This window comes from Rhipicephalus microplus, unplaced genomic scaffold (assembly GCF_043290135.1).
Source record: "Rhipicephalus microplus isolate Deutch F79 unplaced genomic scaffold, USDA_Rmic scaffold_14, whole genome shotgun sequence".
NCBI classification, from domain to species: Eukaryota; Metazoa; Arthropoda; class Arachnida; order Ixodida; family Ixodidae; genus Rhipicephalus; species Rhipicephalus microplus.
Genome location: NW_027464587.1, coordinates 27288388 through 27307722, shown reverse-complemented (window position 1 = coordinate 27307722; position 19335 = coordinate 27288388). Strand labels below are relative to the sequence as shown.

The 19335-nt window shown below is 46.6% G+C and overlaps 1 protein-coding gene across 1 annotated transcript in view; it reads right to left on the bottom strand.

The window, feature by feature from the left end:
- Window positions 1-207: 207 nt before the first annotated feature.
- Window positions 208-19335, bottom strand: part of cdi (serine/threonine kinase) — an 81476-nt gene continuing 62348 nt past the window's right edge. Inside the window, exons 4-5 of the mRNA XM_037432558.2 lie at window positions 12746-13068; window positions 208-1130 (exon numbers count right to left, since the gene is read on the bottom strand). Coding sequence (XP_037288455.1) covers window positions 1033-1130; window positions 12746-13068 — 421 coding nt within the window. The 3' untranslated portion in view covers window positions 208-1032. The remainder of the gene's footprint in view (window positions 1131-12745; window positions 13069-19335) is intronic.

The window sequence follows — 19335 nt, the reverse complement described above, 5'->3', positions numbered from 1 at the left end:
TTTAAGACACAACCTTGTGCCATGGTCACGTGTCGCAGAAGAGACAGTGAAATTCTTACACATGCCATGAATTTCATTTTAGTGGAGCTTAAGTGCACAGGAATTTAATGTGCATACAACTAGCAGTGTCCAGATTAGCATATACACTGCGACATGACATGTTGCGAACTAAAGACCTGCCAGAGCGCCAGTAACAAGTCGCAACAATTTGTTGTCAGAAAGAAAGCTTTAGTACAACATATGCATACAAACTGTGATGCACAGCAGGAAATGCACAGAAGATAATTTAGCAAGTTCCTCTGAGATAGATTTACCTATTTTGAAGCTGCCAGATCCCACCTACACTTTTCCATCGCACTTGCCTTTGAAGGTTCACAAATTTGTTACAAATAAGAATAATCACAGACACTTTAGCGAGTAGAGCAGACTCTATGTTAGGAAGACTGCAGCTAGCAAGGCTTCGATTTAATCTAGTTGGTGGGCTCAAGTGCCTATTTCTCCGAGAACATTTAGTGCTCTGTGGAGACAAAAAACAGAAAATGCTCTTCTTGGAAATCCTCACTGAACAATTGATATCCAGCGCAGGCAAAATCAGCCGCCCATTCCCATGGTCACAGTAATGAGACCCATGAATCCTAGACTGGCATTAATGCAGCACCGGAAGAAAAGGAAGTGTACCAGATGGCATTTTATACCGCGTGGCATCATACAACCCATGGCACAAAAAGACAAACAATGAAGGCGGCATGTCCTAGACGATGCCAAAGAAGAAAAGACCTGTGAGCAGCCACGAATAAAAAACAGGAAGAACATTCACCAACAAGAACACCCCAAAGAATGATTGGGCTGTGCAAACTCCTTCAAAAAAAAACAGGACTGCAGATGGAATTTTTGTGTGTGTGAGTGTTGCAGCACACTATGCGTGTGTCCATATTTTTGTACGCTTCCCTGTAGTCACAGTCAGTGGATGATGCAGTCCGTAATAAATAGTCCTGGGCTGGACGGTGTGCTTCCATAGCACAGTGGGTCTTGTCACTGATGACTAGAGTCCTCCTCAAGGATCTTGCGGCCATCCTTGAACCGGTGTGCGAATGGGTTGGCCGTACTGCAGCATGCCTGCTCAGGCCCAACTGCACAACAAATGTTTTTTTACTGGGTACACACTCGTGCAGGAGCATTTTCATATGACTGGGCACAGTACACCACTAAAAAAAAGCCCAACTTCCACTGCAAATGCAAAGCAATGGATGTAGTAGCAATATATGTTATGACAGCTAATTCTACCACGGTAGTCTAGTGGTTATGCTAATCCTCTATGGGCTCAAATCCCAGCTGGGGCAGCCGCATTTCCATGAATGCAAAGTGCCCCTGTGCTGAGATTTAGGCACATAATATATAGAAACTCAAGGCGTTTTGGAGTCTACACTAAGACATCTTTCATTACCATACTGTGGGTTTGGAACCTAAAATTCCACAAGTGAATAATACTGAATGGTGTGGTGTCTCATGCGCTGCCCTCATGGACACACGGCTAGAAACATAGCACATAACTATATATACTGGCAATACCTGACAAAAAAGATGTCTACTGTACATGCAGTGTAAAGTACTCATTGACTGAAATGAGTCAATTTAGGGCTAAGTAACACACTTTCATTTCCCCCGTTTAGTGCGGGTCACAATGGTTTAATTTCAACTCAAATGCCTAAATCAGAGCTTATGTTACCATTAGAGACCAGATTTTGCTCTAATAAGGCAGCAATGGGGGCTAGCAGGTACGTCTTCATGCTTGTGATGTGCTGCAGGGCAAGGGAAAAGAACCATAGATAACACAGAGTGATGTGCAAACTAACTTGTACTCGTGAACAGCCTTATGTATGGAAAAAAAGAAAAAAAAGGGAGGGGAATTCAGTGAAAGAAAACTGAATACGAGAAAAGAAAACAAATCCAGACATCAAACAATTTCAGTGAAATGCATCAAGAATCACGTATGCAGCGATATGGCTTCCTTCAAACAGCTAATTTCTTTTTGAGAGAGAGCAATCGAGGGAGTGCTAACACACCCTTCACTGATATGCATGTAAAAAGCTTCCGTAATCTACCTCTCTCTTTGATCAGCAGATCACGCCAATACACTAAAACCTCTCAAATTAGAACTCGGTTATTTGGAAGTCCCACTTAATTCAAAGTACTTCCACGGCCCCATATTTTGCAATGTAAGTCTGAGTGGATAACATTAAACGGCGGTCAGCCAGTTCGGTTAATTCGAAAACTTTTGGTGCAATGTGCCAATTTCCAATACCGATTTCTCTGCAAATGTGTGCAAATGATGGCCTTTAAGAGCCACAAGGCAATGCAACGTAGCGATACTAATAAGTGGCATCTGAAGCAGCCTTGCCCCACGACTTCAAGTGCAAAAAAATTGGCAGATCCCACGTAGAATGGGAATCGATGATATGCGAAGCACGAATGAGGAAGATTGATATGTTACTTTAAAATCACCACAACATTACGAGGTGTAGGCGAATTATGCCGTACATGACTTTCGCATCATGATTATCATGTTTAGATGTGTCGTTCACCTTCGTCATCTATTCATGTCACGTGATGCCAAATTTAGCATATGTGAACCTAGCGAATGGCCGCGAGCACGCTATGAGCGTGGTATGTTGTCATGTTCTTACATGACACGCGTGTCAGAATTATCAAGTTTGCACCAGTCATATATCATGTTTGCACCAGTCATATATCATGTTTGCACCAGTATAAACGGCCGCAAGCGCATCGTGAAGGGCCCAATATAGTCCAATGTAGCGATGAGGCGCGCGCACGCTGGGCACAATGACGATACGTTAGCAAAATGCACCTGCGGTCTAAGTTACGCCGGACAGTCAGGGAAGGGGAATTTAGTGAAAGAAAACTGAATACGAGAAAAGGAAACAAATCCAGGCATAAAAACATTTCACTGAAATATGTCAAGAATTACGTACGCAGCGATACGGCTTCCTTCAAAAAGCTAATTTCTTTCTGAGAGAGAGCAATCGAGGGAGTGAGTGCTTGCGATTCACCCCTTCACTGATATGCGTGTAAAAAGCTTCTGTAATCTACCTCTCTCTTTTGATTAGCCAATCACGCCAATACACTAAAACCTCTCTAATTCATCATCATTATCATCATCAGCCTGACTACGTCCACTGCAGGACAAAGGCCTCTCCCATGTTCCATCAGTTATATCGGTCCTGTGCTTGCTGCTGCCAATTTCTACCCGCAAACTTCTTAATCTCATCCGCCCACCTAACCTTCTGTCTCCTCCTAACACGCTTGCCTTCTCTGGGAATCCAGTTAGTTACTCTTAATGACCAGTGGTTATGCTGTCTACGCGCTACATGCCCGGCCCAAGTCAATTTCCTCTTCTTGATTTCAAATATGATATCCTTAACCCCCGTTTGTTCCCTAATCCGTTCTGCTCTCTTCTTGTCTCTTAAGGTTACACCTACCATTTTTCTTTCCATTGCTCGCTGCATCGTCCTCAATTTAAGCTGAACTCTCTTTGTAAATCTCCAGGTTTCTGCTCCGTAGCTAAGTACCGGCAAGATACAGCTGTTATATACCTTCCTTTTGAGGAATAGCGGCAACCTACCTGTCATAATTTGAGAGTGCTTGCGAAATGTGCTCCACCCCATTATTATTTTTCTAGTTACTTAAGTCTCGTGGTTCGGCTCTGCGGTTACTACTTGGCCCAAGTAGACATAGTTTTTTACAACTTCAAGTGCCCTATTACCTATCTCGATGCGCTGCTCTCTCGCGAAGTTGTCGTACATTACTTCCGTTTTCTGCAGATTAATTTTAAGACCCACCTTTCCACTCTCCTTGTCAAACTCCATAATCATGAGTTGCAATTCGTTCCCTGAGTTACTCAGCAATGCAATGTCATCAGAGAAGCGCAGGTTACTAAGGTACTCTCCATTAACTCTTATACCTATCTGTTCCCATTATAGGCCTCTGAAAACCTCCTGTAAGCACGCAGTAAATAGCATTGGCGAGATTGTATCCCCCTGCCTTACACCCTTCTTGATCGGTATTCTGTTGCTTTCTTTATGAAGCACTATGGTAGCAGATGATCCCCTGCAGATTTCTTCCAGGATGTTTATATATGCTTCATCGACGTCCTGATTCCGCAGTGTCTGCATGAATGCCGATATTTCGACTGAATAAAACGCTTTTTCGTAATCAATGAAGACTATCAATGAAGACTGTATTCTGTGCATTTCTCTATTACTTGATCAATAGTATGAATGTGGTGGATTGTCGAGTAGCCTGTTCGAAATCCTGCTTGTTCCTTTGGTTGATTGAATTCTAATGTTTTCTTAACTCCGTTAGCAATTACCTTTGTAAATAGCTTGTATACTACGTAGAGCAAGCTGATCCGCCTGTAATTCTTCAAGTCCTTGTCATCTCCTTTTTTATGTATTAAGATGATGTTAGCATTCTTTCAAGACTCTGGTACTCTTCCCGTCAGGAAGCAGTGAAGAGGAAACTTGGGATAGGCAAAAATCAGATGTACCGTATTTACTCGCATAATCCTCGCACTTTTTTTTGCCAGAAAACCGATGCAAAGTTGGGGGGTGGGAGAATTACGCGGGGAAAACTTTCTACGAAAATGCAGAGAGCGAAAAAGAAAACGAAGTGGCCGCAAATCGGAATTCTCACAAAAGCACCTCACAGCAGGCTTTAAGAAGTACTAATTAGAATTTACCTCAACAATAAAAGCAGAGGTTCAACACAAGGCAAGATTTATTTGAGACACAAAAAGTGGAAGCAAATAGTCGAGAATTAGAATACCATACGCAATGCTTGTGGGCGTTGCGGTAGCGGTCGGCTCTCAACAGGAGCCCTCAAAAAGTAAGCGTAGGACGTCAGTATTGGGCTGATGGCTACTTAACAGAATCGTCTGCAGTTCCCTTCTGAAGAAATAAAGTTTACCATCAATCCCAGTTTTAGGCACATGGCAGACCTAACGAGTCTTGGTGGCTTTCAGCTGCCGTCACCAGTAGCGAACACAAAACTCGTAGGCTCGGAAGGGCCTACCGGCAGCCCTGTTGTTGTTTAGCGCATGATCTATCACTTGCAACTTGAAGCAGCCGTGTGGCTTCAGTATCGCCCCCATAACGTGCCAAGATTACCGACACAACACACGAAACACGCCGCAACGCGCACTGGCCACTGCGGCTTGGCTTGGATTGGATTGGATCTGCATGCAATAGTACGCTTGATGCTTAAGAGATGGCACCAGATGGTGCGCGCTATCGTCATCAATGGCTGGAACGAGCAGACGACATTATTGCGGCAGTTTTCGGGGGTGCGATAATTACTCGAGGAAAAAAAATCGTATTTTTTCTTGGGCGATGTTGGGGGTGCGAGAATTATGCGAGTGCGAGGATTACGCGAGTAAATACGGTATGCACTAAGGGACAAAAAAAGGCAAAATAACTCTCTAATTAGAACTGGGTTATTTTGAAGTCATGCTTAATTCTACACTTAAAAAGAAATGTATGTACAAAACGTTAAACACATCTAAATCAAGCATAGTAAACGTGAGCACTGCTTTATCAATAAAAGTAACATTCTAAATTACTCCACTGAGCAACCAATGAAGTCCAGATTAGCATTTGCCGTGCCTGTCGAATCCTTTGAGAAACTCTGCGAATTCACCTGTGACTCTGTCATGCTGGCGACATTGAAATTCGGGAGATTCGTAAAACTGAGAAGTGGGATGGCAAGGGAAAAAAAAACTGACGCACAAGATTTTTCCTTTTTTATGGTAGTAGAAATGTCATGCGCAGTTCCAAATGATTGCCAGTAACAATTTTAGACGCCAGCAAGCAAAATGCTACTCCGAATTTTGTGACACACACACGTATGAGTAATTGAACAAAATGTGCCGTGTCCCGTGACTAGGGCTAACAACTCCTTCCAAATTATATTACACCTTTCTGCGGTACACCAGCGTACTGCGGAGAAGGTGACTTAAGCAGCGTTCTGCGCACGTTAGAACTGCTGCCCTAACCCAGATAAAGTAACAAAGGTGCGCACCCATTGGCCCGGCAACGACGTATATCTATTGCAGGGGCGACGCAACATCAAGCCAGAAAATGATTTATGGACAATGCAACATAGAGCCAGAAAAATGATTTATGTGTCGTTGCTATGGCAACAAATATGACAGAAGGCAAGGACAGTGTTCACAAAATGTCGAACTTGTTCATGAGCGGAAAATACGGCATACGTTCTTAACATGCTATACCCACATTTGCTGACTGGGAAATCAAATTTCCCATGATTCATTGATGGCTGCAGCAACGCTTTTTTTTGCTTTAAGTTTCGTCAACCTGCCAAAAGGTATCCGCTATAGCCCACGGACCGATGGGTGTATCGGCGGATTCGTGGACCGATGGGTGGGCGGCATTGTTACATCACCTTATACTTTATCTGGTCAATCCTGATTTGTGAGTGTCCTCACCTAACGAGTATATAATTTACACAGTGTTTTAAGGTTAGGATTTGCCGCTTGGTTTAATTGATGATGTAAAGTGCAGGTGGCCAACGTGGCCTTTATTTCTCACTAAAATTAACACATTTGAGATAATTTTGAGGCTGGCCAGGCATTTTGATGCAGAGTGGCACAAATTCAGAAAATTTCGTGGTTTTGGCACAGCTCGGCGCAACGAAGAGAATAGTATCAAATTGACGCAATGGTGCAGCTGATGCACCTCTGTATGGCAATTTTGCTTGCGAGTGAACCAAATGGTGCAGAAAACGTCGAGAGAGAAGAAGAAGCAAAGAAAGCATCTTCACACTTAACAAATGCTAGCTTTTTTGTTAAAAGCTTTTTTTTTTGTTCTGTAATCGCATACCGGTCTTATTCTTCAGTTTTTCTTGGCATGTTTCTTTATATATTGCAGCAGAATCTGGTTGATACGATTACGGTTGATGCGAATTTCGCAATCATACGAACTTTTAAGTTATCTAATATGGACTACACTATATAAACTGTGATTCGGTGTTAAACAAACGGTTTCCCCAGCAACAGCGGATGATACAAATGTGCGATTGACTGCTGTATGCGAGCGACGCAATGCGGCTTGTCTGTGGGAGGAAGGCCCGTTCACACTTGGCCTCGAAGGGAGCGAATGCAGCAAAGCTCACCGAATTCCCCTTGCTTCGCCGCAGAAAAAGTGGCCGGGAAATGGTGCCACGAGGCCGACGCGGAAATATTGGTCCAAGCCCAATTTTGCCGCCACACGATAGCAGATTGCCTTTCTGCTACGGCTTTGGCAACACCGGCTGCGCTTGCTCTCAAACCACGTGATGTACACAACCAGCCGTACATTCAAAATGGCGGCCAAGGCGTCAGCGGGTACAGTGGCTCGCGTCGGCACAATCGTGAACTACAGGTGCAGCACGACAGAGCTGAGCAATTTTGGGAGCAGCAAAATTTTCCATATGGAGCACTTTGAAGCAGCAACATTATCCATTTGAAGCACTTTGGAGCAGCAAAGTTTTCCGTTTTGAAGATATCTGGTGCAGCTAACTTTAAATCCTGGAGGAGAATCAAGTTGCATTTACATACAAGTACATGAAAAAGTATTCTGAGGCTCTTGTGAAGAGCTAAAAATGTTTAGATTCATTGCAAATTTCATGGAGCCAATCATCTTCCAATTTCAGTTGATTATGCAATAATAATGGCGTCATGATGTTAAGCGTTCTGGAAAACTTGTTCAGTGATTATTTTTCGTAGCAAATAAACAAAATGCTGGTTAAATAAAATTGTACTTCATGAAATAATAATAAAAATACCCCTATATGGTTATCAGCAGACATGGTAAACAAACTCTGTGACGTTCTGTCTATACTTCAAAAACCCTCCCATCGTTTTCTGTAAAAAGCAGCGAAAAAAAAAAAAAAAAGAGCTCGCAGGGTGTCTCATACATACGCCTAATATGACTGAAAGGTTAGAGCCATTTTGTTCTTAATGGCATAGCAATTATATGAGATCCTTGACTGGTTTTTGCCGTCGCCAGGGGTGTAGCCAGAATTTTTTTTTAACTAGGGGGAGGAGGTCAGAGGGGGTTAGGGGCAGGCAAAAGGTCATTGTGCGCTATATATGCCATGGCAAAAAAATTTTGGATGTGGGGGGGGGGGGGGGGGAGTATGTTCTCTATGCACCCCCCCTCCTGACTACGCCACTGGCCGCCATGTTTAGTGTAATGTACCAATCGATAACGTACCACAGTGCATCGTATGTTTCACGCGCGGGTAAAAGCACACGGGCGGGTGCGACCAACGCGGCTAAAGCAGAGATAAGAAACCGAGCTATCCCCTTTGCACTGAGGGCGGATGGGATAACATTACTTGGCGTTCCAGGCCCCCATCGATTGTTACTCAAGTAGATAGGAATGCACCGGCCGTTCCAAGAAGCAGGAAGAAGCTAGGAAAGCAGGGTGGGGGGGGGGGGGTGCGTTGTGAACTTGATCGCTGGTGCGCACGCTATTATTCTCCTTTGCACGCGACGACGCGTACAAGGGAAAATAAACACAGTCGAACCTCATTAATTCGAACACGCTTAATTCAAACTTCTGGTTAATGTGAACTCACGCTGAGGTCCCGTCAAAGCTACGTGTACAGTCGAGCCCGCTTATAACGAACCTGAGCGTGATGCGGCATCCGTTCCCTGGATCCCGAAGTTAGTAGTAAATGAAACACAGCTTTTAAAAAAAATTGCGAGTGAAAACAAACTTTTTGCCCCAAAAAGTCTGGATGCACGTGCTTCGAAGAACAGAAACAATAAGGACGGTCTCGAGTTCGTTTAAAACGGCAGGGTGCTCGTTCGCCGAGGCTTGTGGCATAAGCTGCATGAGGCACTGGCTCCAAAGTTTCGTCTTTCTCGCAATCCGATTCCTCCAAATCGCTCTCGCCACGTACTTCATTGACAATTCCCCAATCCGTGCACGGTTCCGCAATGTCAGCATCATCATCGGCCGTAATAAAGCCATCGCAACATATGTTCCACCCACTCTCCCAGGTCGGAGCTTCTGAACTGCGGCCACAAATCGCCGCCACAGTTCAGAAGCTTCAGGCTCGGCATCGGGCCCGACATCGACGAAGTCGGCCTCGCGAAAACAGTTTGGCTTGCATGTAGTCATCACTGCCGCCCACGAAATATTCACCATCTCCACAGCTGAACACAGAGATTCTCGAAGCGGTAAGTTTGCTGCCAGGTGGTCAACAGCTATGAGCAAGCACTCCGCAATGTTCCACCTAACGCGCTGATTACGCTCGAGCCAAGCGGTCACACTTTCGACGTTTTGTTGAGCGGCACGAAAAAGCGTGCTAGTCCTCCCATCAGCCATCATGACCACACACGCACACCAAGAGTGAGCAAAACGCGCACACACGACACACATGCCAGAGCGCATGGAACAGCTCTGGGCCCGTTTACAGTCAGAAAACAAAACTCATTCGAGCCAGCGGGGCGGGCGTCGCAGAGCGGTGGAGACGGGCGAAGTGGTTGTGATCAAGAGAGATGAGCAGACTTGCAAGAGAAGGGCAAGGAGTTGCGATAAAGAGAGGGGAGGATGCGGCAGGAGGGCCACCTTGAAAACCAAAACACACGGGAAGGATCGAGGCAGGTTGGGTAGCTTGCTTGAAAGGTCCGCGAAACTTGCCCGTAGAAAAACTTGGAAAGAGTGCATGGCCGCCTGAATCGGTGCACACGGCGGTGTTTGAAGAATCAGCGGCCGTGGTCAAAAAATCGTTTCGTTGCGCCGGCCGGTTCGCGTGGCCTCACGAACTTCGATATTTCGCAATTCGTTCTGTGCAAACTAACAGCCGTTTTCGCACTTCTGCGCGCGCGGAAGGCATGCTGAGTTGAGTGCGAAGTGAGCGAGAACAAGTGCTAAACACGAAAGGAATCACAAATTATCAGAGTCGGTGGGGTAACGTACTCGCGTGCACTAGACGCAGACTATCGGATACAGCCGGTGGCCGACAATGTTGGCAAATGGTCTGGTCACTCCAGGCCAGCGACGCCGACAGTACCAGCGATCAAAAACAGGGTAGATGGCCGACCGGTCTTCGTGCGTGCACTAGAGGCAGACTATCAGATACAGTTGGTGGCCGACGAAATTGGCAAATGGTCACTCCAGGTCGACGACGCCAACGACAGTACCAGCGATCGAAAACAGGGTAGATGGCCAACCGGTCTTCGAAAGATCGGTAGCAGTGTGAAAACATGGGCCTCGTCTGGCGATGCGGGGTGCTCAGAGTAGCAGGGGGACAAAGGACTGAGGGGTGCGTAACAAAAAGCGGTCGGGGAGAGCGGCAACTACAGGGGCGCGGAGGCAGGGTCGGCGTTTAACAATAAGAATGTATGGGCACCTCGCCGATGCCTGATCGGTGGTCGAAATTGGTTTCCCGGGAAGTCAGCAGACCGCTGACTCCATTTGCTGTAACCGATCAGCGGCGCTCAGAGACGTTCGTTGTAAGTGCGATTTTGTGCCATTGAACCAATGCAAATTTTCACGGTCACGCGGATACGGTTCGTTTTAAGCGAAAGTTCGTTTTAAATGGGGCCGCTATATGTGGGCTCGACTGCATTCCAATGGGTGAAAACGCGCTGTAATTCGAATGTGCGAGCACTTGCGATGGTTAATTCGTGCATACCGTGCTCCGAAAATGCTCTCAGAACCACGCCCGATCCCGCGGCGGCACCTCTCAATGCTGCATGCGAGGAAGGAAAAGAAGAAAAGGAAAGAAAAGACTGAGGCGGATTGTTTGCTCTCTCTCAAATGCCGATCTGCGACGCGACTGTGCCACGCTTCTCCCTTTTTCGTCTCTGCACGTAGAGACCCTTTTCCTTTCAAGGCCGCGTGCGGAAAGAGAGAGAGAAAAAAAAAGAGAAAAGGTGTCGCGGAAAGTTCTCCTTTCACGGTGCAGAGAGTAGCAGCGCAGACGTCGTGAGAGAGAAATCGCTTTGCACTGCAGCGGCACTTCTCGGTCGTTTGACCCGCTGAACACTTCCTCAATCCTCTGCGCTGGCTGTGTGAGGAAGATGGCTCTCTCGGCAGCGCGTGGCGTGGCTGTAAGGTCGGCGCGGTAGTTTTGAAAGAGCCGCGCCGAACGAGTGTCAACTCTGCAGAAAACCATATACTTAACACACTACGGTCGCTTTTTTCATAGACTATTTGATGGACTAATTCAGTTCGTTATATCCATTTACCGGTCACTTTTACTTCATTACAGCGAGGTTTAAAATGCATAGTTCTCAATGGAGCTTTCAAGGGGAATTTCATTTACTTAGTTATATCCACTATTTCGTTATATCCCATTAAGTTATAACGAAGTGTGGGTGTATATGAAAACGCAAGAAAAGAAGAACAGAAAAAGACTCCGGTGCGCAGAATCCAACTTTGCTCCTCTGAACAGCAAGTGCGAGGCGTTAACCACTGAGCCACCGAGGTGCACGTCCTTCAACATTCATACGGCAAGCTAGTTATACCTACCATTTACCGCTGCTGACGGGCATTTTGGGGGGATTGTTGTGTTTTCAACATTACCAGCAAGATGGCGCAATGAGTGCATGTCGCCACATCGCGCGGCGGCACACGCTCTAATCTTCCAGGTGTACTTTGCCCTGCTTAGAGAAGGGGAGCGACGCTCCCTCGCGCACCTTCATCTCACGGTGGGGAGGAGGGGAGGCTACAATCTTCCGAAGTGAGCATTGGGCCAATGACGGCGTGAGCTGGGGCAACATGGAGGCCACGGCCAAACAGAGGCCCCGAAACGATCTCCAGACATTTGCTTTTTGTGCACATGTTTTTAAAAGAAGGAGCCAGCTGAGGAGGGAAATTTGAACACTGAGAAATGCTTATTCCAATAAGCCCAAGAAGCCGGCTCCCAGTCGCGTTATCACACAGCTATAATTTTTTGAAAAGCGCCATTTTCTCGCGATTTTCAAAAAATATCCGCTGAAACAAATTTTTCAAAACACTTCTGCACCGTTTTCAGTGTAGATATTTTAAACTCAGATAAAAGAAAAAGGTTACAAAAACTGAAAAATTGATTTTTTAAACAATCAACTTTTCGCCATTTTTCGTGTGCATCGAAACACCCCCTTGTCTCCTCATTGGAGACACGCCTTCTGCTACCACATGCATATCCTGCTAAACGTTTGGCCATTGAAGTGCTCAGCGACAGACCATCCATCCACCATGATGCTGCCGATGAGTTTGATGCATGAGCATCCAATGTGCACTAACTCAAAGCAGCCCTGCTTGTATGGTTCACAGAATGTGATAGATGCGATCACAGATAGCAACAACCAAGTTCTGAACGCACGCACAAGCCCAGCGCGCAGAGATTGAATAGCCAACACTATTAGAAAAATATTCGAAATTTTGAACATTCATCCACCTTTAACTAAAAAACATTTGATGGCTCATTTTAATCCATGAATACTGTCTGAATGTATGCTGAAACATGTTCCCACTCACACATTTTTCTTAATTTCAATGAAATAAAAAAGGCAGATATGACAATCACATACTATAGAGAACCGGCATACATAAATATTAGTGCTCTGAGAATGGCAGTGAAACGATTTAACCGTACCAAATTACAATAGTTTAAGAGTGTGCTACACTTACGGACAAGCATGCTGTGGAACAATGACTGGCATAATACTCACAGATGGCTTGGACGCTGCCAATGCTGTCGTCGGTGGCGTCCGAAGAGGCCGAGTCGGCGTCTGCCACATCCCCAGACAACATGGCTTCCAGCTGTTCCACGATGTTCTGGAAGGTGGGCCGTGCCAAAGGCTCCACCTGGCAGCATGCAAGTGCCAGCCGCAGGAATGCAGGCGGGCAGTCATCCGGACAGAGCCGGCGCAGTGCCAGCCGGTCCACCCCGAAATCAGCCGTTCGAGGGAGCACGTCAGGATCAGCCTCCAGTCGCACTATCAGCTCGCACAGGATGATGCCATACGAGAAGATGTCTGCATGTTGGTCATACCTGCACCGACAGTTGCCCCTTGTCAGCTATCCAGAAAAACTAAGGACACAGGCAGCCCTTCCATGTGCGTGAATATGGTATGACTCCCTAACCTCATTGCTCTCTCTATATTTTTGGAACTGTGCGCTGCTCTAGGATTGGCTCAAGCATTGGCATGCTTCGCAGTGCTGGGCTAGATGACTACATAGTCATGTTGAAAATGGGGCAGGGCGAACAGGTCATCGGGGAATCTAAGAACTGTACGATATTTTATTGTGAAATGTTTCGCAAGATTAATAACAGAGCTAGTGGCCTTCATTTCATTAAATTTTGACCCAGAGGCTTTTTTTCTTTTTTACAGTGAAAGCTGTTATGAGATCACAATTCTGGTCTCGTGCAGTGCCGTAGTTGTCCGCCGCCCACGGTGTCCGTAACCACATCGCGCGAAATTAGCAAAAGCCTAGTAGCAATAACACAGTGGGGCTCGAACCCAGGTTCGCTGGATGCCAGCCCAGTATTCTACAACTGAGCTATGCCAGTGCTTAGGACTTGTTGGCAAACTTGCCCTAGGCAGGCTTGATGTCGGGAAAGGAATCACTTCATTATGAGTAACAAAGCGTTTTAGAATAGCAAACTAAAAGCCAAGCGTCACACAATGCGAATAGTGTAGCGAGTGGGTCGTCCAATGCTCCAACCCATTACAAAAGCTTGTTCTTGATCACCTATTAACTGTGGTGCATACCCACTTCAGGCATAATCCCTCGTCGTCAGCCACTGCATGAAGAATTGGCACATAATTACTCACAACAGTTTAGCGGATACCACGCCTCACAGAAGAATGACGAAGGATAGCATAGCTAATGCTGGCCTACTAACCTAAAATTTTTATTATTAATGCCGTAGTGGTTACCCAGCAAGTGTGCTTGCAGGAGTTACCCAATGAGTGTTTGGAAAAGAAACTGAAAGGATGCTTTTCTAGCTTTCACTCTGACTGTGCTGCGCCTTCCGTGCTGGCTTGACATTCTTTATTTGACCGCCAAATTTTAGACTGGCGCACAAAATTCAATGTACCTTTTATCAAAAACAAAATAGTATGACATTGATATTTGGCACACTCATTCAATGTGATATTGGTAATAATCCAAGTCTACAAAACTGGTTCTCATATTATCTAGCAAGAAAAAAATATCTTCACTTGGCATGTGTATTGAGACAATTAAATTTTTTATTGTATGTTTTTATTTAAAACTATTTGGAAGGAATTGAGGTATAACCTGAGTAAATTTGAGTGTGAACGTTTGTATAGCTTTCCAGGAAAGGTACATCAAGTTTTTTAAACTGACATGAAAAAAACAACAAAAGTAACAGGCTTTTGTTTTAAAAACAGGCAACATACACCAATAATCTTGCAAAAAAGACAATTTGGTGAGAAAAATTTGTGATCAGAAAGTACAAAAGTAGAAGAAAAAGAATATATTACACCGATATAGTCATTTTAAAAATGCATAAACAAAACAATATTGGAGAGCCTGTGCGTCTTATAAGAGATGCCGCTTATGGTGCCATTTTAAAGGCCTTAGAGAACACTCTAACCCGCTCGCCAATGCATGGTGTTGCTTCAGAGTGTGTATTATTGTTTTGTAATGAAATAAAAAAGTCACTTTTTTCGTCAATCTCTTTCCCGTAGGGAGAGATGCAATGCTAATCCTAGGAAAATGAAAGTTCTACCACTTATGAAGCTTATTTTCTTGATTTCAAGTATGTCTTGAGTGACAGAAGGGGCATGTTTGCACAGCTGATAAAGATGGAGCACTGCAAACTGATTCTTGTTTTTAACACTGTGGGAATTGAGGCTAGCCCGCCGCCATTGAGCGGGCTTTGCCGCCTATTTCTGCCGTTCTCATGTCCTGATAAGACTCTGTCCTCCTCTGCGGTCTGTCCCGCTAGGGGAGCGGAAGTGGCAATTAACCCCTCTCACTCGGTAGCAGTTGTCGACTGTGGTGTCGTCAGCAAAGTCTCTCGTGACGTTTTGCGCACGCGCTTCGGAAGCGAGTCAGATTTTTCCGGGACAACAGAGGGTGAGCACACATTTCTTTCCCGTCAGTCGGCTCCTATTGTTTGGGGCTCGTCAGACTTCGCCAGCGGCACCCTGCACCCGCAACGAATGCTCACCTTTTGTTGCCCCTTTTGAATGCTGGGTAGAAGAGCGGTGCGGTGTCTTTGCTCGTGGTGGTACTACGCCGAACCCTGTCTCTCGAAGCCAACGTGGGCGGAGTTTTGCCCTCGCTTGAGCGACCGGCACTGTTGTCGTTTGCCCTCGCTCTAGCGACCGGGCACTGCTGTCCCAGGGTCACCGGGAATCACTTTTGCTCACGGAGATGTGCTCGCAGCACCCTGTGCAGTACTTCTCGCCTGTTGTGTGGATAAGCCCATTTGCTTTCCCGATGCCCCTTTTGCAACAGGCTCTGCACTGCTTTTTTGGTGCTGCCGCAGGCAATAAAGTGTTAAGACCTTGAGCAGTAATCTGTTCTCACCACGGCGACAACGTGTGCCCCGAGGCTCGCTAAGACCCGCTCTGAAGCGCTTTTTTGGTACTGCCGCAGGGAATAAAGTGTTGCGACCTTGAGCAGTACTGTATTCTCACCACGGCGACGTGTGCCCTGAGGCTCGCTAAGACCGGCTCTGTGGTGCTTTTTTGGTGCTGCCGCAGGCAATAAAGTGTTGCGACCTTGAGCAGTACTGTGTTCTCACCACGGCGACAACGTGTGGCCTGAGGCTCACTAAGACAGGCTCTGTAGTGCTTTTTTGGTGCTGCCGCAGGGAACAAAGTGTTGCGACCTTGAGCAGTACTGTGTTCTCACTACGGCGACGTGTGCCCTGAGGCTCGCTAAGACCGGCTCTGTAGTGCTTTTTTGGTGCCGCCGCAGGCAATAAAGTGTTGCGACCTTGAGCAGTACTGTGTTCTCATCACGGCGACAACGTGTGCCCTGAAGCTAGCTAAGCCCGGCTCTGTAGTGCTTTTTTGGTACAGCCGCAGATTTAAGTCTTGCGACATTGAGCAGTACTGTGTTCTTACCATGGCGACGTGTGTCCCGAGGCTCGCTAAGACCGGCTCTGTAGTGCTTTTTTGGTACTGCCGCAGACTGAAGTCTTGCGACATTGAGCAGTACTGTGTTCTTACCACGGCGACGTGTGTCCCGAGGCTCGCTAAGACCGGCTCTGTAGTGCTTTTTTGGTGCTGCCGCAGGCAATAAAGTGTTGAGACCTTGAGCAGTACTGTGTTCTCATCACGGCAACAACGTGTGCCCTAAGGCTCGCTAAGACCGGCTCTGTAGTGCTTTTTTGGTGCTGCCACAGGCAATAAAGTGTTGCGACCTTGAGCAGTACTTTGTTCTCACCACGGCGACAACGTGTGCCCTGAAGCTAGCTAAGAACGGACCCACGCTAGTGGCCATACTCCTTCAGGATACGTGTACACAGCACTGGCGCCCAACGCGGTATCAAAAGCTCGACGCTTTTGACTGCTCTTAGCGAGTCAGTTCGCCTGTGCGATTCGGGCTTGTCGCAACATGTTTGCTCCGTGGAATTTTTGTCTGCTGTGCTTTTTAGTGAATTCCGCGTTGCACAACAAGGCCACTGCCTCTATTGACGAGCACCCTTCTGCAGCAGCCCGTGTCACTACCCCTATAGCGGTGAAGACGCGAGGCATATATCCGCTTCCTTTGGACATGGTGCGTAGTTTCGGAATGGGCCTCTTGCCCTACCTAACAGTACACCCAAGCACCCCCAACCACTAATGCGCCCTTTGTCATGCATGGCAGTTCATCGGCACAGTGCTCGCAGGCAGTTCCCTGCGGAATTGACAGGGCGCAGGCTTTGGCCTTCGCTAACTTTTGCCCGCCGTCAACTGTGAAACACTTTGAACGCATGCTGATCAGGTGCCTTGTTGACGGCAGCTGCACCAAGTGTTCATTACATACCTGCCGACTTCAAGGATTCTGCATCCGTGAGATATCCGCAACCGGGAGGGAGGGGAGCTGAATTATTTGCTTTTATTTTTTTCGGCACCAAAAAAAAAAGAAAACCTAGAAAAACAAGAGGGCGTTGGGGCGGTCTCAATCACAAGCATAAACATCAGCGTTGGCCGAATACATGGTTTTCCACTAAGGTGAGAGTGTCAAAAGATCAACACAACTAGCAGAATCTCAGAATCTATTTTCGTCAAAATAACTCGCGTATGTCTTCCTGGGACACACATGAATGGACTGACGGTGCAGCTCGCTGCCGCAAAAGCGCGGGTCACAACTTCGCTCATTACTAGATTTTATTTATAGGAACACCAAAATGCATCTGGCCCCTTTTTATTGCGATAGCAATCATATGGACAGTCTAGGCTGCTTTTTTGCCATTGCCGTCGCCACCGCATAGGTATACGTATATGAACTCAAGAAAGAAAAAAAAAAACACCACACATGCTCGGCGCCCAGCTTGTTATGATGCGCCGACGCGCACTTATCTCTCACGCGTACTTTGCACCGTGGATAGGAAGAGAGGGGGGGGGGGGTAGATGCTTGTGCGGGCGCACTTATGCTTTGGTGGGGACAATTGCGTGCCTTTGGCTTTCACTGGAATGATTGTGCTAGTTGCCGGGCCCACAAAGGTCACTTTGGTCTCTGCACAGGCCCCATTTGCGAAAAGAGCGCGCTTTTCATTCACAGCAAAGGATAACAACTGGGACATTTGTTAGTTTTTACTCATCTGTGCCTGTGATTACATATCGTGCATCATTTTTCTTTAAACAGCGCGTTACAAGTCGAACGGTAAACATTGTTAGTTTGCTCTCATCCTGTGTGTATCGTTTTTGTGCGTCATTTGTGTGTGAGCATTGCGCTGCACGTTTTGATCTGCTTGCCGTTCTCAGCGTGACATTCCAAATTGTTGCTGTCACCTTCATTGCTTCAGCCTTGCGGCGAAACTGACTTTGTTTTACGTATTCACTGCCTTTAATCTAGCGCTGCGTTTCCTCGGAGCTCATAGCTCGTAGATCGCTATCGCGTTGCTACTACCACGGTTTTGTGCGCGACGGTTGCGGTAAACGGTAGTTCCTTTCACAAACCGTGGGCTTGGCTGTGCACGCACCTTCGAAAAGATGTCGTTTTATGCCATCTATGATCGCATCTGCCGCAGTTTCATGCGCAGAGTTTGTGGAAAGAAGCGTTGCTTTGACTGATTGAGCGCACACTTTCGGGGCTCAGGCCGTCAGTTACGCCGTTGCCATACATGATGATGCCAAGAGCGACCGCGGTTACGTTCACAGCAGTTGTTGCAACAATCGCATGCACTGTAAAAGACAGTGCGTGCGCTGGTCCCACGCGTACTTCTGAAGCTTCGAGTATGCTCCTCTCAGCCTTCGTTCGACAGCTTCTGTACTAAAGTTCGTATCACCCGCCGCGATTAGGAAATGTGTTCAGAACATTATTTAGGCCCAATGGACATAAGAAATTCGGCTCGGGAATTTCACGAATTCGGCCCGCCGCAGCACCCTCGGCGTGAACAAAGCGGAATAAACGTGGTTTCATTCATTCATTCACGAATTCGTATCTGCCGTGCTTCCGCGTTACTGAGATTCTACTATATGCTTAAATTAACGCCTCTTAAACTCATTTACAATAAAATGGGGTAGGTTCGAAAAGCATGCAGCAGACTGAGGTGCATTTTTGTCAATGCGGCCAGAGCACGCACAGAAATTTCAATTTACGGGACATTTTCATAACAACTGTACAAACGGAAAAATCTGTCGAAATTCGGGAGTCTCCCTGCTAATTCGGGAGACTTGGCAGGTATGGCATTATGTTCAACAGCAGGCAAATCCCACAAGGAGCCTCTTTTGCTCTGGAAAAAGTGTGCAGAGTGGTGGTCCGTTTGAAACTGCCCCACTGATCGAACTGGGAGACTGCTCACCTTGGCTCAACAATGCCGACACAGACGTTGTTTCAAAAGGCTGTGCAGATAATCCAAGCACTCTCAAGAGCTGTGCAAACGCTTTCAGCTGTTCCGAAACGCGGTCACCCCGCTGTTATGTTGCCTGTGCCAACCTACAGCAGATATGGTGATGTGCTCACCGCCTGAGATACTTCGACTCTCTGTCATGTTATCAGAGAGCAATGGGTTTGGATGATCAGGATGTGCTCAGACGCATTGTTTTGGGTGCATTGACTGACAGAGCAGCGAGATGGTATCGACTTACTTTTTACCATGCAGCAACCCTCGAGGAGTTCTGCGCGGTCT